The sequence below is a fragment of the Primulina eburnea genome, chromosome 14, assembly GCF_022965805.1.
Source record: "Primulina eburnea isolate SZY01 chromosome 14, ASM2296580v1, whole genome shotgun sequence".
Lineage (NCBI taxonomy): Eukaryota > Viridiplantae > Streptophyta > Magnoliopsida > Lamiales > Gesneriaceae > Primulina > Primulina eburnea.
The window spans coordinates 27,162,609-27,187,802 of NC_133114.1; the positions used below are offsets into that span (position 1 = coordinate 27,162,609).

The 25,194-nt window shown below is 35.6% G+C and overlaps 3 protein-coding genes across 6 annotated transcripts; 2 read left to right on the plus strand and 1 right to left on the minus strand.

Moving 5' to 3' along the window:
• Positions 1–13,560: 13,560 nt before the first annotated feature.
• On the plus strand, positions 13,561–16,867 carry LOC140812776 (probable protein S-acyltransferase 14). Its single transcript, XM_073171132.1, has 7 exons — positions 13,561–13,997; positions 14,647–14,857; positions 14,945–15,036; positions 15,375–15,498; positions 15,575–15,660; positions 15,931–15,996; positions 16,498–16,867. Exons 1-7 carry the CDS (start codon positions 13,788–13,790, stop codon positions 16,621–16,623), a joined length of 915 nt encoding a protein of 304 aa, XP_073027233.1. The 5' UTR covers positions 13,561–13,787; the 3' UTR covers positions 16,624–16,867.
• Positions 16,868–17,374: 507 nt separating this feature from the next.
• LOC140812719 (uncharacterized) lies at positions 17,375–20,148 on the plus strand. 4 transcript variants are annotated; one of them, XM_073171067.1, is made up of 7 exons: positions 17,375–17,463; positions 18,150–18,515; positions 18,589–18,755; positions 18,832–18,912; positions 19,042–19,117; positions 19,202–19,294; positions 19,832–20,148. In XM_073171067.1, exons 3-7 carry the CDS (start codon positions 18,726–18,728, stop codon positions 19,993–19,995), a joined length of 444 nt encoding a protein of 147 aa, XP_073027168.1. In that variant the 5' UTR covers positions 17,375–17,463; positions 18,150–18,515; positions 18,589–18,725; the 3' UTR covers positions 19,996–20,148. The 4 variants fall into 4 exon arrangements, with proteins under 4 accessions (XP_073027168.1, XP_073027170.1, XP_073027169.1 ...); XM_073171069.1 differs by lacking the exon at positions 17,375–17,463 and adding an exon at positions 17,471–17,578; XM_073171068.1 differs by lacking the exon at positions 17,375–17,463 and adding an exon at positions 17,567–17,725.
• A 2,090-nt stretch (positions 20,149–22,238) lies between these two features.
• Positions 22,239–24,211, minus strand: LOC140812767 (UDP-glucuronate 4-epimerase 3-like). The gene has a single exon (XM_073171126.1). It carries the CDS (start codon positions 23,835–23,837, stop codon positions 22,539–22,541), a length of 1,299 nt encoding a protein of 432 aa, XP_073027227.1. The 5' UTR covers positions 23,838–24,211; the 3' UTR covers positions 22,239–22,538.
• Positions 24,212–25,194: the final 983 nt, after the last annotated feature.

Sequence of the window (25,194 nt, forward strand, 5' to 3'; positions counted from 1 at the left end):
CGTGGCCGAGGACCTCTCCACCCCGTTAAATTATGAACGGGTTTGAAGTTAGGATTGGAAAACGTTAAATTATGAACAGGGACCAATCCGCCCGTTAAATTATGAACGGGTTAGATCGTGGTTGTGAAGCGTTAAATTATGAACGTGGATCAACTGGCCTGTTAAATTATGAACAGGGATCTCATGTATGTGGCAGTGGATACGTCCCTGTCAGCCCAGTACTGTGGTTTGTCTGATCAGATATTTATTATGTTAAGGGTCACTTGCTTTGAAACATCCTCTACGCAAAATGATGAAGTTAAGTATGTTGAAGTATGAAAGTATGTTTAAAGAAAAGTTTATGTGATGGCACGTCATATTATGTATGCAAATACGTTCAAAGTTAATGCAAAGAGCAAATTTATGAAAATTTAAGTTTATTATGAAAAGTTCAAGTTTGAAGTATGTACGATCTATTTTGAAGTTGTATGCGATTTTATTATGTAGCACTCGTTATTCCCAGTTTATACGTGTTGAGTCTTTAGACTCACTAGATTTGATCGATGCAGGTGATTATGTTGATGTGGAGACGGGAGATGGTGACCAAGGGGCAGGCTTGGACTGAGCGGGAGGCTAAACCCGAGGACCGTCAAGTTTATGTTTTAAGGATTTTAAAATACTCTGAATTTATATTCCAATGAGAAATAATTTGAACAAGTATGTTGGTGAACCATTTTATTTGATGATGTTTTGAACAACCATATCTTATGGGAGACTTGGTTGTAATATTTTATGATAAATGTTAAAGGATATTTTATGTTAAAGAAAATTTTTAATTTTTCCGCAAATTTTGAAGTAGTAAAAGTACGGTATGTTACAGTTGGTATCAGAGCGGTGTTCTTGAAAAGGGTTATGCCTACTGCCAGTCACAAGAAGCTCACAAAGTCCCATCTTCAGTCTGTAAGTTTTAAAATTTTGAAATTATGTTATGTAGTAAGTATATAGTCATGATTTCAGCATGGACATATTTAAAAATTTAAGTTATGTGTATCTTATGTAATTTATATTATGTTCATGCATGTTGGGTAAATTTTATAACAGTATGCCTCCTAGACGTTTGATTGCCCGTGGAGCAAGGGATGAGGACAGAGAGACTTATGATGGAGAAAGGGCCACTCCTCCTCCACCACCAGATATGCAGGCACAAATGCTTGCAGGCATGACTCAATTCTTCGCACAGTTTGCGGGGAACCACGCTGCAGCAATGGGTGCAGAGGAGAGACCCAGGCCAGAAGCAGTGTATGAAAGGTTTAGGAGGATGAGTCCAAAGGAGTTCTCGGGTACCACTGACCCGATGATAGCCGAAGGATGGATCAAGTCCATCGAGGTAATCTTCGATTTTATGGAGCTGACCGATGCTGATAGGGTCAGGTGTGCCACGTTCCTTCTGTCAGGGGACGCTAGGCTATGGTGGGAGAGCGCATCAGTGGCAGTGGATTTGCAGACTTTGAATTGGACGGGATTCAAGGAATTGTTCTTCGCCAAGTACTTCACTGAAGAGGTAAGATCCCGATTGACCAGAGAATTTATGACGTTGCGTCAAGGAGACAGCAGCGTGGCAGATTTCGTCAGGAAGTTTGAGAGGGGGTGTTACTTTGTACCCCTGATTTCTAATGATGTCCAGGCAAAGCTGAGACATTTTATGGATGGTTTGCGGCCTGTCTTGCGCCGTGATGTGAGGGTAGCTGGCCCTACTACATATGCAGTTGCCGTTTCTAGAGCTTTGGCGGCAGAACAAGATCTGAGGGATATCGAGGCAGACAGGCAGGGCAAGAGGCCCTATCCGGCACCACCGCAACACCAGCAGCAGCAGCATCAGCGGCCTCAGCATAAGAGGCCTTACCAAGGTCCGCCGGGGAAGAAGCCGTATCAGGGACCGCCGATGGGCAAAGGTCCAGTTCAACAGCAGGGGGCACCTCAGAAGCCCGTTATTTTCCCAGTGTGTCCTAAGTGCAACCGCCAGCATCCAGGGCCATGTTTGTATGGATCAGGCAAATGCTTTAAGTGTGGAGCCAGTGACCACATGCTGAAAGAGTGCCCGCAGTGGAAGCAGCCAACCCAAGGGAGGGTATTCGCCCTGCACGCACAGGAGGCGAACCCAGACACTACACTACTGACCGGTAATCATTTCTATTTAAGCTCAGTATTATTTGCCTTGCATGTGGAAATTTTATTTGAGATTATTAGTGTGCTAGTAAGATTTTAGATTGACTTGGAATATATTGATTTCAACTATGCTTAAAGTTAATTGCTAGTATTTTGGGATATAAGTTTGGTGTTGTGCTAACATCTCTCAGGAAATATTTTCATAAAGAGATTAGCCACAACTGCACTGATAGATTCAGGAGCCACTCACTCCTTTATATCGGAGACCTTTGCTAATCATTTGGACATCAAGTCCATTGGCCTAGACGTGAACTTTTCAGTGACACTTCCATCAGGGGAAGAGTTGTTAGCCACCAGTGTGGTCAGAGATATTGATCTAGAACTGCAGGGTCACTTGGTGTATGCAGATTTGATCATATTGCCAATGCCAGAGTTTGATATCATTTTGGGAATGGATTGGTTGACAAAGAATCGAGTTCTTATTGATTTTCAGAAGAGATCAGTGTTGGTCAGGCCATTAGGCATGGAGCAGTTTCTATTCGAGCCAGCTAGATGGAGGAATTTTCCTCGCATGATCTCCTGTATACAGGCGAGGAGATTGATTTCCAAAGGGTGTCAGGCTTTCTTGGCCAGTATTGTGTCAGCACCTGAAGTAACCACTCCATCTATATCAGATGTTCCAGTAGTCAGAGATTTTCCAGACGTCTTTCCAGATGATGTTGCAGGACTTCCACCGGATAGAGAAGTGGAGTTTGTCATCGATCTCATGCCAGGTACCGTGCCAATCTCTAAGGCACCATACAGATTAGCTCCAACTGAGATGTTAGAACTCAAGCAACAGATACAGGAGCTTCTGGACAAGGAATTTATTCGCCCAAGTTTCTCACCTTGGGGAGCACCGGTACTATTTGTGAAAAAGAAAGATGGGAGCATGAGGCTTTGCATCGATTACCGCGAGTTAAATAAGGTGACGATCAAGAATAAGTACCCATTGCCTAGAATCGAAGATTTGTTTGATCAATTGCAGGGAGCTACCGTATTTTCTAAGATAGATCTTCGATCAGGGTATCATCAATTGAAAGTGAAGGATGCAGATGTCCACAAGACAGCTTTCAGGACCCGGTATGGGCATTACGAGTTCTTAGTGATGCCGTTTGGAGTAACGAATGCTCCAGCTATTTTCATGGATCTAATGAACCGAGTATTCCATCAGTATCTTGATCAGTTCGTCATAGTATTTATTGACGACATCCTCATATACTCGAAGAGCCATGAAGAACATAACCAGCATTTGAGGATAGTCTTACAGATTCTTCAGAGTCGCAAGTTATTTGCGAAATTCAGTAAGTGCGAATTTTGGTTGGAAAAAGTAGCGTTTTTGGGTCATATAGTATCTAGTAGTGGTATCGAGGTGGATCCAGCGAAAGTAGCAACTGTCAAAGAATGGGTTGAGCCAAAGAATGCATCTGAGATCCGTAGTTTTCTGGGTTTAGCTGGTTACTACCGAAAGTTTATTCAAGGGTTTTCATCCATAGCAGTGCCACTTACTTCATTGACCAAGAAGAATGCCAAATTTGTGTGGAGCGATGAATGTCAGAAGAGCTTCGATACTTTGAAGCAAGCTCTTATTTCAGCACCAGTGTTAGCCATGCCATCAGGGCAAGGAGATTTTGTGTTATACACTGATGCATCTAAGCTCGGTTTGGGAGCAGTATTGATGCAACAAGGTCGGGTCATAGCTTATGCTTCCAGGCAGTTGAAGGTGCATGAGAAGAATTACCCGACACATGATCTTGAGTTAGCAGCTGTTGTCTTTGCATTGAAAATTTGGAGACATTATCTATATGGTGAGAAATGTCAGATTTTCACCGATCACAAGAGTCTCAAATATTTCTTCACTCAGAAAGAATTAAATATGAGACAAAGACGTTGGTTAGAATTGGTGAAGGATTACGACTGTGAAATTAGCTATCATCCGGGAAAAGCTAATGTTGTCGCAGACGCATTGAGCAGAAAAGTTGCAGTCATAGCTCATTTATCAGCTCAGAGATATCTTCAGTATGAGATTCAAAGGTTTGAATTGGAAGTTTACTGCAAGGGCAGAACTCCTAAGCTGTCTAATCTGACAGTCAAATCTTCCTTGTTAGATCGTATTCGAGCAGGACAGTCTTCAGATGAGCAACTACAGAAATGGAGACTAAAAGATGAAGCGAAGGGCAGTGTTCTCTACACAGTGTCAGATGGTATTGTGAGATACAAAGATAGAATGTGGGTGCCTAGTGGTGATTCAATCAGACATGATATTTTGTCAGAGGCACATGCATCTCCGTATTCTATTCATCCAGGAGGTACCAAGATGTACAAAGACCTGCAAATTTTGTATTGGTGGCCAGGAATGAAACGAGACATCCGCAGATATGTATCAGAATGTCTCACTTGTCAACAGGTAAAGGCAGAGCATCAGAGGCCAGCAGGATTGCTTAAGTCACTCCCTATCCCAGAGTGGAAATGGGAGAATATCACTATGGATTTTGTAGTTGGATTGCCAAGATCAGTTAAGGGTTTTAATGCTATTTGGGTTATTGTGGACCGACTCACCAAGTCAGCGCACTTTTTGCCAGTAAAGACGACTTTCTCTATGACGCAGTATGCGGAACTTTACATCAACGAGATAGTTCGTTTGCATGGGTTCCCAGTTTCGATTGTGTCCGATAGGGATCCGAGGTTTACATCGTCCTTCTGGAAGAGCTTACATGCAGCCATGGGGACGAAATTGTTATTCAGTACAGCGTTTCACCCTCAAACAGATGGCCAGTCTGAACGAGTGATTCAGATATTAGAAGATTTGTTGAGAGCCTGTATGATTGATTTTCAGGGGACTTGGGAGTCTAGACTACCTCTAGTGGAATTTACCTACAATAACAGTTTCCAATCATCAATAGGTATGGCTCCTTACGAAGCTTTGTACGGACGGAAGTGTAGATCACCAGTTCATTGGGATGAAGTTGGTGAGAGAGCAGAACTTGGTCCAGAGATAGTTCAGCAGACTGCAGATGTGGTGGTCAAGATTCGTGATAGAATGAAGACTGCTCAGAGTCGCCAGAAGAGTTATGCTGATAAGAGAAGGAGGGATCTTGAGTTTGCAGTAGGTGATCATGTATTCATCAAGATAGCACCTATGAAAGGTGTGATGAGATTTGGGAAAAGAGGTAAGCTGAGTCCGAGATTTATTGGACCTTTTGAAATTCTTGACAGAGTTGGGACACTAGCTTATCGTGTAGCTTTACCGCCGAATCTGTCCGGAGTGCACAATGTTTTCCACGTTTCAATGTTGAGGAAGTATCTAACAAATCCTTCGCATGTTCTGAGCCATGAGCCATTGCAGTTGACTCCAAACTTGTCCTATGAAGAAAGACCGATTCAAATTTTAGACCGGCAAGAGCGTAGACTTCGAAATAAGACGACTAGGTTAGTAAAAGTTCAGTGGTTGAATCAATCATTGGAGGAAGCCACTTGGGAAACTGAAGCAGATATGAGACTTCGCTACCCAGAATTGTTTGGTAAGACTTAATTTCGAGGACGAAATTTTTATAAGTGGGGAAGATATTGTAAAGCCCAAAATCAGTATACGTAAAATCCATGCATTTATTTAATTTATGAAATTTCATTATTTTAATTATTTATGTTTATTTATTGTACGTTAAAATGTTTTCTAGAGTTTATGTTTCAGGCGATTATTCGAGGCGAGATTGAGGAAAGGAGACCGGGACGATTTTTAGTAAATTTTAATGCAGTATTTTATTTAAGATAAGGATGGAGTATTTTAAATAATTTAATTAATTTTTAAAAAAAATTTTTTAAGAGCTTAATTAAATTATTTAAATGATTATTTGATTTTAAAATTTTAGAATTTTAGCATTTGTGCATCTTATTTAAAGTTAAAATTTATAGTGGGGTTAATATGAGATTTATTTTAAATTAGTATGATAAATGTTTTTAAGTATATTTTTATCATATTAGATACACATGTTACAATTGTTTGTATATATATATATATATATATATATATATATATATATATATATATATACACATATATATATTAAAACACAAACACACACACTCTACACACACAACTACACGTAAACACACAAACACACACAAAACATAAAACACATTCCATTCAACCTTTTTGACTAATAGAAAGAAAGGTTTTTAAAACTTCTTTCTATCAATCAATCTCCTTATTATTATTATTTTCTCCTCTCCAAGTTCTCCTTACATATACACGTACAATCTCTGAATTTTTAGCAACAAATTTTTAGTGAGCTTTCTTCAAAGAAAAAAATCGAGCAAAGTTCGTCCCGGATTTTCTCCCGTATCATCTCCGCTTCGGTATCGTCGTTACGGTATTTTTAAATATCAAAAGGCACGTATAATCTGTTCTTGCTGCATCGATCATGTCATATTATATGTTGAGTTGTTTTTAAGCATAAAAATGTATATATGATGTAGAAGTTTGAGCAAGAAATGTATTGAATATGTTTTGAACAAATTTTAGATCCGAAAACTCATGTTTTGATGTTCTTTCGAAAACTGAAATTTTTCGGTATATATTTTGAGAAAACTTTTAACTACAAAAACGTAGATCTTTTTGATACGTTCGATTTGATATAAAATTCGATTTATTTGGATTAAAAACGAGTGAGTTATGATGTTTTTCGTATGACTGCTCAAATCGTGTTTCAAGAAAGTTATGAATGTTGATTATGTTCTTGAAGATAATTGTTGCAGGCTTCGTTGGGCATCGCCGGGCTTGTGCTACTGTATTTAGGTATGTTATGGGATGTGTTTAGATGTTATTTGGTGGTTCGTTTGGGTCGGGATTGGCTTGGAATGTAATAGAAGTCGTAGGAAGCGAAACGATGTCGAATTACGGCTTATTGTTGTATTGAAGTTATTTGTCGATGCTTGGGGTGTTCGTATGGATTTCAATCAATGTAATAATATCCTAAGATGAGTCTTGAGGTGTTGGTTCATGTTCCTTAGGCTTGGGTTGAAAGAATGAATTGAATTTTCGTGAATTTCCATGTCCAGTATGTACCCGGACCCCTTCACGGACCCCTTCACGGAGTCCGTGTCCGTTTTCCTTCAAAAATATGAAATTTTCGAGCCTACCCGGACCTGTACACGGACCCCCACACGGGGTCCGTGTACCCCTTTTAAAAAAAAAAAAAAATTTAAAAAAAAAAAAATTTTTTTTTTTTTTTATTTTTTTTTAGGATTTGCTTCGGGGTTCTATATCATGATTTAGCACCATGGTTAAAATTTATTTATGTAAAAATATAGGATTTGTTTTTATGGTTTTATGTCATGGTTTAGTACGATAATTATACGAGGTCAAGTCCGGAGCGAACTAGAAGGTCATAAGCTATTTTTTTAACTTTGGTGGTGAGTTCAAGTACCTACGTCTAAGACATGCAAGTTAAGTATTTTAAATTCATGTTAGTATGTGCAGCAACGGCCCCGATCGAAGTCCAACGAATCCCTCAATGCCAAGTAAGTATGTATGACGTGCAAAGAAAATATTTGAAGTTTTTGAGGTATGCTAAATGTCTTGTGACCAAAAGTGAATGGGTTTGGAAGTCGGTGAACGTGGCCGAGGACCTCTCCACCCCGTTAAATTATGAACGGGTTTGAAGTTAGGATTGGAAAACGTTAAATTATGAACAGGGACCAATCCGCCCGTTAAATTATGAACGGGTTAGATCGTGGTTGTGAAGCGTTAAATTATGAACGTGGATCAACTGGCCTGTTAAATTATGAACAGGGATCTCATGTATGTGGCAGTGGATACGTCCCTGTCAGCCCAGTACTGTGGTTTGTCTGATCAGATATTTATTATGTTAAGGGTCACTTGCTTTGAAACATCCTCTACGCAAAATGATGAAGTTAAGTATGTTGAAGTATGAAAGTATGTTTAAAGAAAAGTTTATGTGATGGCACGTCATATTATGTATGCAAATACGTTCAAAGTTAATGCAAAGAGCAAATTTATGAAAATTTAAGTTTATTATGAAAAGTTCAAGTTTGAAGTATGTACGATCTATTTTGAAGTTGTATGCGATTTTATTATGTAGCACTCGTTATTCCCAGTTTATACGTGTTGAGTCTTTAGACTCACTAGATTTGATCGATGCAGGTGATTATGTTGATGTGGAGACGGGAGATGGTGACCAAGGGGCAGGCTTGGACTGAGCGGGAGGCTAAACCCGAGGACCGTCAAGTTTATGTTTTAAGGATTTTAAAATACTCTGAATTTATATTCCAATGAGAAATAATTTGAACAAGTATGTTGGTGAACCATTTTATTTGATGATGTTTTGAACAACCATATCTTATGGGAGACTTGGTTGTAATATTTTATGATAAATGTTAAAGGATATTTTATGTTAAAGAAAATTTTTAATTTTTCCGCAAATTTTGAAGTAGTAAAAGTACGGTATGTTACAGGAACACATGCACCTAACACCATCTGAATACTGATGTAACAAAGCTGTATTCTCAAATCTTCTCAAGTGTTCTTCTGGGTCAATACGACCATCATACTCTCCCACGCTTGACTGTCGAAAACTTGGGGGAATCCCTTCCTCCAAAATGGCGGGGAAAAAAGAACTCTCTTTCTTGGACGCTAGAGCTCTGTTTCCCAATTGCTGCCTCAACATTGTTATCTCCCTCCACATCTCCTCCATCTCCAGATTCTCCCCACTTGGGAGGGGTCGCGTCTCTTTAACCCTGATCTGACGGCCTTCTGCATTCTCCTCTGGTTCCTAGCGAGTGGTCTATTCTTCGGAAAACATAGATTCTTGGTTCCTCTTCATGGCCTCGTCTACTGTCTTGTTAATGAATTGACACAATTGTTCTAGGGTCAAGTTACCCACATTCTCACCGGGACGAGGTTCTTCGGCTCTCGTCTCAGGACGAGGTTGTTCACGTCCCGTCTCCTCAAGAAGAAGCTGTTCGGGTCTCAACTGAGAACGCGACGACAATGAGTTAGTTCTTCTTCTTCCTCTCCAGCCAACCATCTCTGCGTCTCAGCTCAAACTTCCCACAAATGGCGTCGAGTGATACTCACTAGAAAATTTAATGTCCGGTTCCAGCAGGTGATAGCAGTCCTAATGCAGACCTCGAATTTACTCTAGACCTGAAATCACGAAATGGGCCGTTATATGGGAGCCGAGAGGGTATCCCGGCGTAGCCCATCTGATGCTCAACTCATATACTGCGAATAGAGTGAGAGATCAGCTAAGGGTGTTGCTGAAAGTCAATATAATGAATCCCCAATTAGACACTCAAACCTGATATTTACAGGAGTACACATGGGCATTCTATCTTGGTTAGGGATGGGCTGGGGTCCAAAATCCGATTTGGACCTGATCTTGATGAGCATATTCATAGGGTATCAATCAACTTAAAAAATCTTGGCGTCATTTATTATGAGTAGGTATCACTTGAAAACAGAATGATCAATGGCTCGTATTGAGTCATTTCTTTGTATTAAATTTGAACAAATGCTGTTATATATTTAAGAAACACAAGTTTTTTAGGGGTCTGCTATAAGATTGCATTTTGACGAAAATATTTGATTTGGAGGGGAGCTTTAATTTTGTGATGAATATGAAATATCACTTATTTTGAGTGTATTTTAAGCATAACTTATAAGTATTTTGAAGTTGACGTGAATTTTTTCTTTTAATTTTTATTACTCTTTGTTTTATGGGATTCTAGGCTTCTTTTATTTTTTTTCCTTAATTTTTTTCGAGTTATTCGGGATTGTTGTCAAAAATATTTATTTATTTAATTAAAAAACCATTTTTAAGCATATTTATTTATTTATTTATTACTGTTGTCTACTTTTGTGAGTGGTTTTTATTTTTGTTGGATAAATTATCAAATAAATAATGACTAAATTATTTAAAAATATGAATGATAATTGCAATTTTGAAGCGGTCATCCATCTAACCCTTTATACCAAATAATTTTGATTAATTTTCACGTTATACCCAATCAAGGCAAAATTATGTATCACTCCTTCGGTAATTATTCTATTAATATATCTTCCAAAGTAGGGGTGGAAACGAATCAGACCGAATGATATTAAATAATTACGGCTCGAGTTCGGATTAAATTAAGTATATCGAATTCGAACTTGGCTCAGCTTTCAATCATTTTGGCTCGAGCTCGATCGGCTCGAAATATTCGAATATATTCGTGAACTATTTGAACTATTGCTCAGATATTAAGATTCAAGAACTTTGGTTGAAAGCTCGAAATGTCCGAAATGTCCGAAATGTTCAAAATGTATATATATTTATTATATCATTATATTAAAAAAGTAATAAGACTCGCAAGCGACTCGTGAACAATCGAACAAAATAATTTTAGTTCCAGTTCGTCTCGAAAAAATGTTCAAACATGTTAGGGTTCGACTAAAGTTCAATAAGTTTGAATATGATTCAAATATTTATCAAACCGATTATAAAAACTCGTAAACCAACTCGATTCATTTACACTTATACACTCATACTCTAGAGCATACAAAATGATCTCTGTTTCTTATCTTCATTCTATTTGGATGGATTTTTAAAACTTCTAACTCATTCACAACCTATTTATTTCTTTCTATCGCTTCACATCAACTCTCTTCGTATCTTCTCTCCTCTCATCTATCTCTATCACTCTCTCGAAGTGTATCTCTATATATATTTTCATCTTTCCCTTTCAAAATTTTCATTTTTGGCAGATTATTCATTTAATAATTTTTTATTTTAATATCATAGGAAATTTTGAATTCTAGAATTGATTTTGTGATTTTTAATTTATGATTCATACAAATTAATGCAATATTCAATAATAATAAAAGACGATCCAAAAAATGTCGTTTAATTCTTAATAATTGAATAGCCTCGCAACAACTATGATTTTTTAAATTTCTTTTAGCATTTTCAATTAATATGTAAACTATGATATTTTTATATAAAATTATATCTACACAATGCTAAATATTATTCTTTTCATATGTATATTTTCAATTCAAAAACAATGTTATAGATTAATCAATTGATTTATTTTAAAAAATTTACAAACATGCATACAAACCCACATATATACACATGTAAAGTTTAAATGATATAACTTTTAAACAAGTAAATTTATTTATTAATATATATATTGAAAAATTATATATGTCAATTAACTATTGATTCAAAGAAATAATAAAAATAATATGTTATAATTAAATACAAAATTTATAAAATCTTATAAAAAAAATTCACAAAAGTTGATAAAAATCATGTAAAAAAGTTTACATGAATCTACATAAATCTATTTATAAATTTGTGAGATTCTGTAATAATCACTAAAAATATATAAAATCCATAAAAATCTATCATTTGAAAAAATCATCAAAATTTTGGATTTAATACACCCCACCAATACTTTTTTTAGGCCCTTACAGGGCGAACGCGTCATAGCATCAAGCTTAATATATTACGAATTTGTTGGAGTAGCAATCGAGCTAATTGATTATATATATATATATATATATATATATATATATATATATATATATATATATATATATTGACACACACACACACACACACACATATATATATATATATATATATATATATATATATATATTACATAATATATATTATTTATTTTAAATTAAAATAAAATCGAAATTGAGTTTTTTGAGTTTTGTATCGAGTTTTTCAGTGAAGTCGAAACCAAAAATTAATATTTGAGTCTAGTCGAGCTCGAGTTCGAATATTTCAAATTTTTTCGATTTGAGCTCGACTCAATTGCGCCCTTCCCCATCCATCTCAAATATAAATTTTATATATTTTTTTCAATTCGTCCCAAAATATATAGTCTAGTTGTTATGTTTGATGTTATTTTTTCTATTATTTTACCAATTGACGCACATCATTAAATACATAAGCTTATTTCAATCCTTTTTTATCCTATTAAAAAATCTATTAATAGGAGTCAAAGGAGAAATTTATTTTTTTAACTTTCTTAATGACTGAGAACCCATATATATATATATATATATATATATATATATATATATATATATATATATATATACACACACACACACAAACACACACACACAATTATATATATATATCTCTTACTATTTATTAAGGCTGAGTAGGTTAGAGTAATTTCCTTGGTCTGTTTTTTAAAATACCTAAAATACCCTTCACCTCAACTCTCTACATTACTAATTATATATCTCTTTTTATTAAGGCTGAGTAGGTTAGAGTAACTTCCTTGGTCTGTTTTTTAAAATACCTAAAATACCCTTCACTCCAACTCTCTACATTACTAATTATATATAGGGTGTGTTTGGTTGAGTGGATTAAATAAGGATAGATTAATAGTCCAATATTTATCGTTAAAATTTTAGTCATTTTAATAATCATTTTGACCCGGTTTAAGATCCAATTTTATGGATAACTATTTGATTAATAAAATTGAATTTTAAACCGAGTCAAAATGATTATTAAAACATCTTAAAATTTTAACGATAAATATTGGACTATTAATCTATCCTTATTTAATCCACTCAACCAAACATACACTATAGTGTTAAAAAATAAAAGCAAGTCACATGTAGTTTAGTGGATAAAGCATATGTTTCTTAATCATGAGGTTGTAGGTTCAATTTTTGCTTGGGTCTTTTTTTATTCTTTTTTAATTTATTTTTTAGTTCATATATAAAAATTATAATGTAGCCACTCATTATTTCTTATAAATATATTTTGATCTTCATTTAAATATAAATCAAATAAACTATAAAAACATATCGTACAAGCACGCAACGCGTGCGTCGTTGTACTAGTATTAATAAAGTGTTAAAAAATAAAAGCAAGTCACATGTAGTTTAGTGGATAAAGCATATGTTTCTTAATTATGAGGTTGTAGGTTCAATTTTTGCTTGGATCTTTTTTATTTTTTTTAATTTATTTTTTAATTCATATATCAAAATTATAATGTAGCCACACATTATTTCTTATAAATATATTTTGATCCTTATTTAAATATAAATCAAATAAATTATAAAAACATATCGTACAAGCTGATTGCAATTTTTTTTTAAAGAAATTCGAAAGATGCGACGCTTTTGAATTTGCGACGGTTTTTGAAAAACCGTCGCAAATTTCGGATTAACGGCGTTCATTCTGATGAATTTTTCTGCTGACTTGGCACAAAAAATTAATAACACCTCCACCCACATTGGTGCTTTAATGTTAATGGGTGTTAATAACACCCTTAATAACACCCATTAACATACCAATGTGGGTGTCCTAATAGATGAATATACAAAATAATAATTTTACCCCAGACAAACTAAAATTGTAATTGTAGTCCTCTCTCTACAGTTCCTTCCTTTTCCGTTTTCACCATGGTACCTCCATAGCTACGCGACACTCCCCTCGCAGGATCCATAAACCCTAATTACTCTTCTATACACACCATAGTCAAAATTCAGAAGCTCGGTTTTTCCTCTCGTTATTTTTATGCTTTGATTTTTGTATGTTCCATCAATATAATATAATATTATTATGCATAGATCTGGTGTAGTGATGGCGTGGAACGTGTTCAAGTTTTGTACGGCTCTTCGAGGTCTGGGGTCAATCATGATAATTTTGGTTCTCGGCGTCGTTGGAGTTTCATATTACGCCGTAGTAATTACAAATTACGGGCCAGCTCTCGCTGCCGGTGGCCTCAATTCGCTGCTTGCTTTGGCCGTCCTACTCTTGTTTCATTTCCTGGTAATTTCCATTATCATGCTTCTAAACTCGGTATTCATCTGCATCTGCCTATCCTTAATCTACTGGGAAATTTTATTTATTTGCTTGCGTTTGTGTTTTAAGTTTTCTGGAGTATTAGTTTCGTTCCTCAAATTGAATTGAATGGCCCTGGAATGTGGAAAACTCAAATTGATTTGATTTTATGTATAATAATATAGTATGAATGATGCTCTAAAAGGTTTGGACCAGGGGTAGGCCGTAGGTGTTTTCATGGTTTGAGTTAGTTGTTGAATCTTTTTAATTGAAGACTTAAAGGAAACGCTTTTGATTGATCATCAGTTATAATTTGATTTACTGCCACACCTGGCGGAAGGTATGTTTTTTTAATTCAATGTTCGCTGAGATCACTTAAAAAGGAAACTGGAAAAAGGCATGTTAGCTAACCTTCTATTTTCTATCTTCTTCGAATAAATGGACTGCTATCATATTACATGAGTTGTGTTCTGTAGTATGACGATTCCCATTGTTGACCATTCTCGTGACAATTTCTTAACCTCAGATGTGGTTTTCCATTTTCTAGGATGCTATATTTTAGCTGGATAGTTGTATGGAGAAATAATGCTGTCAAACTGAATGATTAGCAAATTGGTGTTATGTGTTGCTCATGCAGTTAGTGATGCTATTATGGTGTTATTTTTCGGTTGTTTTCACGGACCCCGGTAGCGTGCCTTCAAATTGGAGGCCAGCAATGGACGAAGAAAGAGGAGTGACTGACCCGTTGACCACAACAGAATTTCCAACCAACTCAGACAACCAGGAAGTCCGTTATTGTAGGAACTGCAACCAGTTAAAACCACCTCGTTGCCATCACTGCTCTGTTTGTGAGTTCCGTCAAGCATTATTTTTCAGAGTAATTGCAGGATGTTGTTTTTGTTCGAAAGTAATGAGTCATCGAACTTTTTATTTAGGTGGGAGGTGTGTCTTGAAAATGGACCATCATTGTGTATGGGTTGTGAATTGCGTAGGGGCATTGAACTACAAGTATTTTCTTCTCTTTCTGGTACGTGAATTGTGAAACCATACTGGTTGGTTTTTGTTGGTCTTGTTGACTTTTTGTATAAGCACTAATGAACTCTTACCTAAATGTTTTATTGTGGTATAATTATATTCTCTGGATAATGTAGTGTTTTTTAAATGTTGATTCATTGCAACATGGTGGTAATTTAGTGGAAACAAACTCCATCGTATAATAAGTAGCAAGATTCCCTGATGGATGCTATTAATTGCGTTGTAAAATGCATGTATCTTGACACTTAAGATTTTTTTCATGTTTTGTATTTAAAAACATGCTGATCAGAAAATGATGTTAGTTCCTGATAATTTCTCCTTTTGATGCAGTTTTATACGTTCCTGGAAACCACTCTTGTAACTTTATCATTATTGCCAGATTTTGTTGCATTCTTCGGCGAGGGAGAGGTCCCTGGGACTCCAGGAACACTTGTAACAACTTTTCTTGCCTTTGGTTAGATCACATGCTTCTTTTCCATTGTACGGTTGACTTCTCTATACACCACCAATAAGTTCTCCGGCTCTTGCAGTGTTAAATTTGGCATTTGCTTTAAGTGTTTTTGGATTTCTGATTATGCACATATCATTGGTGGCTGCCAATACCACGACCATTGAGGTATAACTTTTTCTGTAGTTTTCATATATTCTATGACATAATAAGTGATGCCTTTCATGCTTTTAATGGGATTGACCTGGAAAGAGTCCAAATTTTCTCACCGTACATCAAATTTCTGTGCTAAAAGTTCAAAAACTTTTCGTATTTTGGATGCTTGTTGCATGTCGCAATTTTTTTATATTTCCCAGTTCAACGCTCCTTTTAGCGTGATTGTGGTCTTTTTACAAAGAGAAAATGTTTGCTGAACCGATTCTTCTTGTCTTATTTAAGGCATACGAAAAGAAGAGAGACCCCAGATGGCGCTATGATCTTGGACGAAAAAGAAACTTTGAACAGGTTGGGACCATATTCTTTCTAGATTTTCTACTGTCATTTTTTAATTAGCCGAAGCAATAATTTGAACGATAATTGAAACTTCTCTCAATACCTACATTTGTTAAGGATACCCACCTCTTGCTTTACGATAGTTTCTGAATTGTTGGATACTATATTTCTCTAGTTTTACATAGGGAAATAAAGACACAAGGATCATAATTTTGGTTATGCCACTTTTTATTTGGTCCCCTCTCGTTCATGCATACCTATTATGATTTAATTATAAAGTTTTATTTCCACGACGAAATGTCTAAGCCTTATGCACCTTTTTTAGTTTGAAATAGATGTCAATGAAATCGTGTTAGTACGAATATGGTGAAATTTTTACCTGGAGCCGATTTTGTTGTGGTGAAATTTTACCTGTAGCTGAATTGCAAAAAAAATTGTAGACAAAATTACTACATAATGTTAATAATATGAAACGTGATTCAAAATACTTGTTTTTCGACAATTATGTACCAGGTCTTTGGGATCGACAAGAGCTACTGGTTTATCCCTGCTTACTCAGAAGAAGATCTGCGACGTATGACATCTCTCCAAGGTCTTGAATACCCGTCAAGCCCCGATCTAGATTCGCAAGAATTATGACAATGAGCGATAAGATGATTGCATGTCGTCTCGTTTCAGAAGACATCGTAATTCCATCCTTCCATGTGTACGATGTCCAAAGGATTCATGTAGAAAATTTCGTGTATTGGAGATGATTTGAGGATGTACAGAGCTTCATGTTGTAGCATACCTACTTACTGGAAGCCTTGTATTCCTTAGAGTTGTAGATTAAGCCTCACCGACGTGTAATTTCAGTGTATCTCATCTTATGCTTTTCATGTGATCTTCCACCCTTCTTTTCTAGCCCTTTTTTTCGATTCTATGTCGGCCAAAATTTTAAATTCTAAAATACTAATAAAAGATATACACGTGTTATATGTGTTATTATTATTTTTAACTTGATCAAATAATACTAAACAATTAACACGAATTATTTTAAATTTAGAAGAGTAGTTCGATTTAAAATGAAAGTTTTGTTTAGATGTTTTTTTTATGTAAAATATGGAGTAATTTGAAGAGGTTTCTAGTAAGATAAGAAGGGTAATTATGAAATTAAATATTTTGATATTTTTTAATGTAGTTATTATAAGATTCTCATGTTTAATAATATAGACATGATAATTGAATTCTTTTTTAAGCTAGAATATCAATTGTTCTATTTATTGTTTTATATTTTAACATATCCTTCTACCCGCCATGAAATTTCCACATCCAATAACTTCTTGACATAAAAATAATGTATAATAAATTTGATTTGTTTTTATAATAATTAAATAAATAACCAGAAAAAGGGTAAAGCTTCCCCGACACGTGCACCACACATTCTACTATATATTTATTCCTCAGGTTTCGCGAAATTTCCCGAAAACGGAGGAGAAGGTATCGTGCACGGTTATCCGTCATCGATTATAGAATTTTCAAGTTTTTGCATACTCTTTGATATCTTAGCATATGTTCATTTTGCAAGAATTTTAATCAAAGCCAAGAATTTTGGGTGATTATTTACATCCTTCGATGGTAGCAAGATAGTTGGGATATAATTGCTGAAAATTAAAAAGATTCGCATGTTCAACCAACGAAATCTTATCTATTTTAATGTTATTATCATTTTTGCGGTGCTGAATTGAATATAGCTAAGCAAGTACCTTCTCCTGGCTGATACTCAAATTCAATATTTTCTGTGTGTTCAGGGAGATCACTTGGTTATTTCATGAGCACGAATTTTTTCCAGGAAAAAAAATGATTGTATATGATTTTTGGTTATTTATTTTCGGTGTCAACGTTGTGTTATTTCCTGGGTAGATTCATGTGTATCAGGAATCAGAGTTCATTGCGTTGTCGTTGTCTGTAAATTTTGTGCTAATGTTTGGGAATACTCGGATTGGCATCATTCTTGATGTGAATAATTCTTCCGGAGATGTTTGTATGCTGCCCGACATTTCTCTTTGTTATGAGTTCGATTTTTTTTTTTTTGTGGCCCACACCTATTAAACGAGAAGAAATATTCCTGAGTGATATGTATTTGCATTAACTATTTTATTTTGTTTTAAATCTAACGCACATAGGGAATTGGAAGCAAAATGCAGAGGCGACGAGAAGTCAGAAACAATTTCAGTAGACCAAGTAGCCCTTTGATGATTTTGGTTTTCCTGGGGGCTTTCCCAGCATATTTGGAGGAAGAGATCCTTTTGATGACCCATTCTTCACCCATTCATTCGGTACCTCGTTTGGTCCTAGCATTTTTAGTACCCCTACTACTGGCAATGTGCAGCATAGAAGCAGACTAAGTGGACCAGTAATTGAGGAGCTCGATGTTGTTGATGATGATGAAAGTGTGTTAGAACAAAATGGTTATGGTCATGATAGTAGTACTCATGCCGCTCATGTGAATAGGAACCCGATTGTTGAGCATCCAGAGGATCAAGTCAATGGTAAAAAATTTCTATTTCTTCTATCATTTCACGTGGAATATGTTTGCTTAGAATACGATATCCAATCTGACAGACCATGAAAAAAGCAACGGCAAACACGTCTCGCACAAGATCGGTCGTCGTGACAAACTAGAAACTCAACCCCGCACTCAGAGTGTCAGCTTCCAGAGGGTGACTTATGGTGGTATAAATGGAGAGTATAGCACCGCAATGACCACCCGTAGGATAGGAAATGATGGAGTAAGTAGTTTGATCCCTTTCGGATTAGTAAGCCGTCAAGTTTCTTGTTTTGATATTGTGTTTATTTCTCAAACAGGTAACAGTGGAAGAGAGCAAACAAGCTGATCGAACAACTGGCCTCGCCACACATAGGATTTCTAGGGGAATTAATAACAAGGTGCCTATGAGTTAATGCTTGCTTCTTGATGAGAGCATGGAAGATTAAGTGTATTGAAAATTTTATATGTATTCTTTCTCTGAGTTAAGTATTTCCTATTATTGACAATAGAGTATATTTTCCTGATAGGGGCATTCAATCACACGGACACTTGATTCAGATGGTAAGGTGGAGAAAATACAGACACTGCACAATTTAAATCAAGGTGTGTCTGTTGGAAAATTAAAGGCAATACACAGAGTTTCCCTTTTCCTTATTTTGTGAGAAATCATATTTTACCTTATTTCAGACGAGCTTGCTGGCTTTGAACAAGCATGGAAAGATGATGCTGAGAGGAATTTACATGGTAGTAATGATGGATTTGATTTCCTTGGGGGTACAGGTTAGATCAGTTTTGTTTATTTCTTCTCGGTCAGAGTAGTATATGAACTTAACTTGAAATCAAGCTTATGTGATCCCGCCACAGTCAATTTATGAGTTACAAAGCCATGGCGAAAGTTGCAAATATAACTACCTTTTGTATTTTTGGGATTGATAATTCCCTGAAGACCATCAATATATTTTATAATGACTAGCAGAAGTTGATCTGTTTCAATTGGTTCTGGACAACCTTGTTTGATATTACTGTTGTTTCAGTTCCCTTGAAATGAAATATGCATAATGGTAGGGTCTAGGCTTCCAGAGTCTTGATATAGTTGTAATATTTTAACTTGAAACTAAGGGTCTTTAAGCTATGATATGATTGTGTACTATACTAGTGCAATTTTGTCAAGCAGGGCGGGAAATGCTCCCTTTCTTTTCCCTTTTCTGAGAAATGGTTATGTTTGCTAACTTTGAAATTCTGTTTTGGCTGCTACCGTGGCAAACTTAATTCCAGTTTTAAATGAACTCAATCTTTCAACATTTTGATCCAATCTAGGGACTAGTGGTAACCAGCATGGTCCAAAGGCGACTTGGGGAGGATTTCTTGATCCATTCAAAGGGCATTATGAAAGCAACGGCAAACAAAGTCTTGATCACAACTTCCAAGTCCAGTCTTCTAGGGCGAGGCCCAAAAAAGTTTTCACCATTAATATTGAATAAAATCATCTCCCAAGTACATGTTCGATTGGCTATAAGTTTATAGAGGCAAATTTGTATTGTTCTCATTTCAATAGATCACCTCGAAATACTCATCTTCTACCCTTCATTGTAGCCTGAAAGCAACGTCAATAAATAAGTCTTTTCCTTCTTTTTTGTTTTGTTTTGTTTTGGTTACACACTAATATCGTGTTTTTAGTTCAAAGTTTTATTGGTGTAGCATCCGTCTTTTCCTCCTACCCTTCATTACTAGTTCACTCCCCAATCTAGTTTCATACTGGTGTAGCATCTTCTGGGGAAATGAGATGATACCCCCCTGGGGTACCGTCCCAAGGGCACCTTTAGATGCATCGTCTGGGATAGTGCTTTAAGGATAACTTGAAATTTCTCCATCTTCTGATGTTTGAGAAGGTCTATAAATTGAATATTGACATAATTTATGATATGATGTGAGATGAACATTCCATGAATATTGCACTTAATCCACCGATAAATATTGCATGCTAATTACCTTGACCGGATACTACCAATTGCAATTCACAGATGGGTCGTGTTTTTACTTTATGTATGCTTGCTCGTTATTTCAGCGTCTTGAAATCATGGAGATTTCAAAATCCAAGTGTCCTCTGAGTCACTGACATGTGTAGCCAAAGGCAATTGATTTATGCAATTTTAGCCAAATACATCTGATGTGTTTAATGGTTTTGTCGTCGCTAACGTCGTCCTTCCAGATGACAGGCTGGGCTATGTGTTCGAGAGCTATTATACAATGCTGTTTTTCAATTTAATGACATCACTACATCCAATATATTTATATTTTTACGAGACATTTTTTAGTAGGTCCCCAAAAGTGTTGATAATCAATTTTATTTTTAATTTACTTTATCAAATTAGCCAAAATTGTAATTTTAGTCCAGTAAGTTAGAATGAATGATTTGAAATTAGTCCTGAAAGTTGTTTTGTTTTGAGTTTTAATCATGTAATTTGTTATAATTTGATACAGTAAATGGAATTTCTTTTAGTTTTTTTAATCAGAAAATACTAAATATAGTGAATATGGTTTATTTGTCATCAATTCTCTCATATGTAATACATGTGATGAGAAGAAAATTCATATTATACACATTAAAATTCTATAAACTATATTTAATACTTCAAAATAGAAAAAAAAAATTGTCGTTTATATTTATTTTTTATTTATGTATATTTTAATGTGTTTTGATTGTATAAAAAAATCAAAACAAAAAAAATCCAAGATATTGAATCAAAACAAAATTTAACAATTTACATTACTAAAATATATAAGTGTTATTATTCTTGTGAAATTTTTTGAGCATTTTAGTTTTTCTGTTAACAAGCGTCAGTGTTCTTGTGAAATTTTCTGTTGAGTTGGTACCATTGTTGCAACAGTTTTAACCTTATAGTCCTTTTGTTATTTTTTTTTTTTTTAACAAGCATACCCTTGTCTCTGAGAGAAAATTATGTCAAATATTCATCAACGATTTTTTTGTATTTCAGTTTTCTTTCACGTTCAATATAAGATTATTTGACATAATTATAATGAAATAATTATAGGAAACTTTGATTTGTAATAGAAAAGAGAATTTTTTGGTATTAATTTCATAGCCATCTTCAATTACATGGATATGCTTCCAAAACCAACTGCACAGCACGATTCCGGAAGAATCTCATGATCGAACTCCTCCATAATTACCGCAGTAAACAAGTGTGAAAATGGTCACAGCTCTAACTAGATTCCGCCAGAAAACGGCTTCCTTACATGATCACTAAGTTTTCAAAAACTTTTAAGACAAGTGATGGTTAGGGAATCCCTTGTTAAGTTGTGATCAACTCCTTGTTACTCTTTTCGGTACTAAATAAGAAAAAACATCATCCACAATTAATGGGAAACAGAGGTCGAATACAAATGGTGTGTTTCTCAAACAATAAACAAGGATGATATGTATTAATGCTAAAGAAGTAACGAAGCATGCAAGTGAATGATATTCTAGATTGATAACCCAAGTATGCAATTCAGAGCCTCCAAATGTTTGCCACAATGACATGAGCCAAAAGTCAGAATGCCAAATCTGTTTCTTGAACTACATAGAGCTTGTGTTGAAGAATAAATAGTTGAACATGTCATCCCTTCATTGATATGGGGGAAAAGGAAACGTCAGCTAGACATCAAGTAAGTGGCTTGATGAGGATAACTAAGCCGACAGGCCGGAGACGTAGCCAAACTATTAATTCAAATTTAATTTAATAAAATTAAGATGAAAACATGATCATGAATCAGCAAATGGTTCAGTCAATAATCGTACAATATGATGATAAAAATACGTAAAATTCCCAGGAGTCAAAAAAGTCGATCCATTCTTTGATGCAGCAAACCACTCAATTCAAGATTTGTGGGATACTTACCTTCTCCTTGTACGCACAACCAAGATTCGGGAAACAAGATAATGGGTGACATATAGGGGTAAGCTGAAGCAATAGTAAGAATCAAGAATCGAGTGATCCTCCAGACAGTCGAAAGAATTGTGTTACTGAGCACTCTTCTTCCCATCAACGTAATAGCTGAGGTACCATCGAACAAATTTCTTCAACCCTGTCTGCAAATCTGTTACGGGCTTATATCCAAGCTCGTTTTGGGCCAAGCTTATGTTGGCATGTGTAAATTGCACGTCACCATTCCTTGGTAACTTCATAACCAACCTCTTCGCCTTAACTTTAAGCAATCTCTCCAAAATACTCACAAGATCAGAAACTGGCACGGGAGACGTGTTACCCAAATTGTACACCCGTAGTTGAGCCGGCCCTTTCTTCTTACCGCCGCTGCCAGTGCTCTTCCCCGAAGTATCTAAAGCAGCCAAACAACCCCTCACAATGTCGTCGATGTATGTAAAATCCCTCGCTACTGTGCCATGATCAGCACCCTCGAATACTGGAATGGACTTCCCCTTTAAAATATCTTTTGTGAAAAAGAAGTAAGCCATATCTGGCCTACCCCATGGTCCATAAACCGTAAAGAATCTCAATCCGGTAATTGACAGCCCATATATGTGATTGTAAATATGCGCAATCTCTTCACCGGCCTTCTTAGTCGCTGCATACAGACTCGCAGGTCGGTCAGTTCTATCACTCTCAGAAAATGGGACCTTAGTATTCAATCCATATACAGAACTACTTGAAGCCCACACGATTGCCGGCTGAGGGTTGGCATTCTTGCAAACCTCAAGAACGCTAACCAGGCCGGCAACATTGCTACGCACATATGAGCTAGGATTCTCCATGGCATATCTAACACCGGCCTGAGCGGCTAAATGCATGACATGAGTAAAAGGGACAGTGTCAAAAAGCTTATTCAACAAAGATACATCATTAATATCACCCTCCACAACGTACACCCCCGAACGCTCCAAAAGAGCTTGTCTAGCCCTTTTAAGCGATATATCATAATAACCATTGAAATTATCTAACCCCAAAACACCGTCGCCCCGCCGCTTAAGGGCGGAGGAGACATGAGTGCCCACAAAGCCTGCAGCCCCTGTAACTAACACCGAAATCCCGTTTTTGGTCCTGATTTTAGCCGAGGCCCTGACCCTTTTTTCGAATTCGGGGCCTCCATAGTAAGAACCTGTTCTAAGGGATCTTCTTGAGAGATCTGAGAATATAGTGGCTGATGATGAAGAAGAGGACGATCTAAAGAAGAATAAAAAGATCAATCCTACAAACACGAAAGACCATAATGTGAGCTTGGCTACAGAAGAATGAAGCCTCACTTTGTTATACGAAGACTTCAACTTTCCAGGTGTCGAAGGGGCACTGTCAATGTGCTTCATCTGCAACACAATCCAACAACCAAAAAAATCTGCAGATTTTATAGCTTCCCTTTTTTGCAGCCTATCCCCCGATTTTATTGAAACAAATTGAATAAAGACTTGATTTTTTTCGTTTCCTCCTTCAAGTTTGATAAAATGCCGGGTTGAAGATCGAGGATTACAACCCCTGAAAGAACGGTGTGGAGAAGCTGTATGCTTTATTGGTAGGGAATCTTGGTTTATTTGCTAGGAGTGAAAATTTCAAACCTTTGATAATGGAGGTCTTCTACATTTGCCTGTGGTGTCATTTTTGCAGTTGAATAAAGATTTGAAACTTGGTGAATCCAGTAAAAATGGACGATCGGAGAGAGAATGTAGAGATTTCTGAGTTGGTGTGTGATTATCTCTTTTTATTTAGTTACCATTTTACTATCATCGTAAACATAAATAAATAAACAATAAGATAATCAAACACTAAATTAAAAATGATTAATGGGGGAAACAAATAATAATGTTTCAAGAAAATATAAACGAGATTAAGGGAAGAGTGGACTTTTCGTAACGAGGATTATAATAATAATAACTAATAGTCAATATGAATGTAATTCATTAATTAATTGGTTAAATTTGATTAGCATGATTACTGAGTTACTCCATTAATTAGTTATCATTTTCTCTCTTGAATAAGTCTATTATGAGACGATCTCACGAATCTTTATCTGTGAGACGAGTCAACCCTACCGATATTCACAATAAAAAAGTAATACTCTTAACATAAAAAAATAATTTTTTTATGGATGAATCAAATAAGATATATATCTCACAAAATACGATTCTTGAGACCGTTAACGCAAATTTCTGTAACTCTCTTTAACTAATTGCATTTCTGCGTAGACTAGAATCATCAATTTCCACTAAAAAAACAAAATCATGAATTCAAATTGTATTTGTTATCTTCTTAAATATAACATTTTCCCAAAAACACTAGGAAGTCCAAGGATTGCTATTATTTAATAATAGTGAAGAGGGCTTTAAATTTAGGCCTTCCGATCCATAAATACTAGTAATTCTTTGTATACAACAATATTAATAATGCTATGGACAAGATACGTGCATATTAATACACACACGCACTTTTGAAAGAGAATCGCTTATATTTTTTTTTATAAGTAAGTAATTAATTAACTAGGATAATTATAACTATGATGATATTTCACAAAAAACTCTTGTGAGATGATTTCATAGATCAATTTCGTCGGTCAAATATATTATTTGGGTCATCCATTAAAAACTAATACTTTTTATGCTAAGAGTATAATTTTTTATTGTGAATATCGGTAGGATTGATCCGTCTCACAGATAAAATTCATCAGATCGT

Coding starts and splice junctions, on each gene's coding strand:
- LOC140812767 (XM_073171126.1), bottom strand. CDS start 23,837: ATGAAGCACATTGACAGTGCCCCTTCGACACCTGGAAAGTTGAAGTCT.
- LOC140812776 (XM_073171132.1), top strand. CDS start 13,788: ATGCATAGATCTGGTGTAGTGATGGCGTGGAACGTGTTCAAGTTTTGT. Junction 14,858..14,944: donor TTGCCATCACTGCTCTGTTT/GTGAGTTCCGTC, acceptor CTTTTTATTTAG/GTGGGAGGTGTGTCTTGAAA. Junction 15,037..15,374: donor AGTATTTTCTTCTCTTTCTG/GTACGTGAATTG, acceptor CTTTTGATGCAG/TTTTATACGTTCCTGGAAAC.
- LOC140812719 (XM_073171067.1), top strand. CDS start 18,726: ATGACCACCCGTAGGATAGGAAATGATGGA. Junction 18,756..18,831: donor GTAGGATAGGAAATGATGGA/GTAAGTAGTTTG, acceptor TTTCTCAAACAG/GTAACAGTGGAAGAGAGCAA. Junction 19,295..19,831: donor TGATTTCCTTGGGGGTACAG/GTTAGATCAGTT, acceptor GATCCAATCTAG/GGACTAGTGGTAACCAGCAT.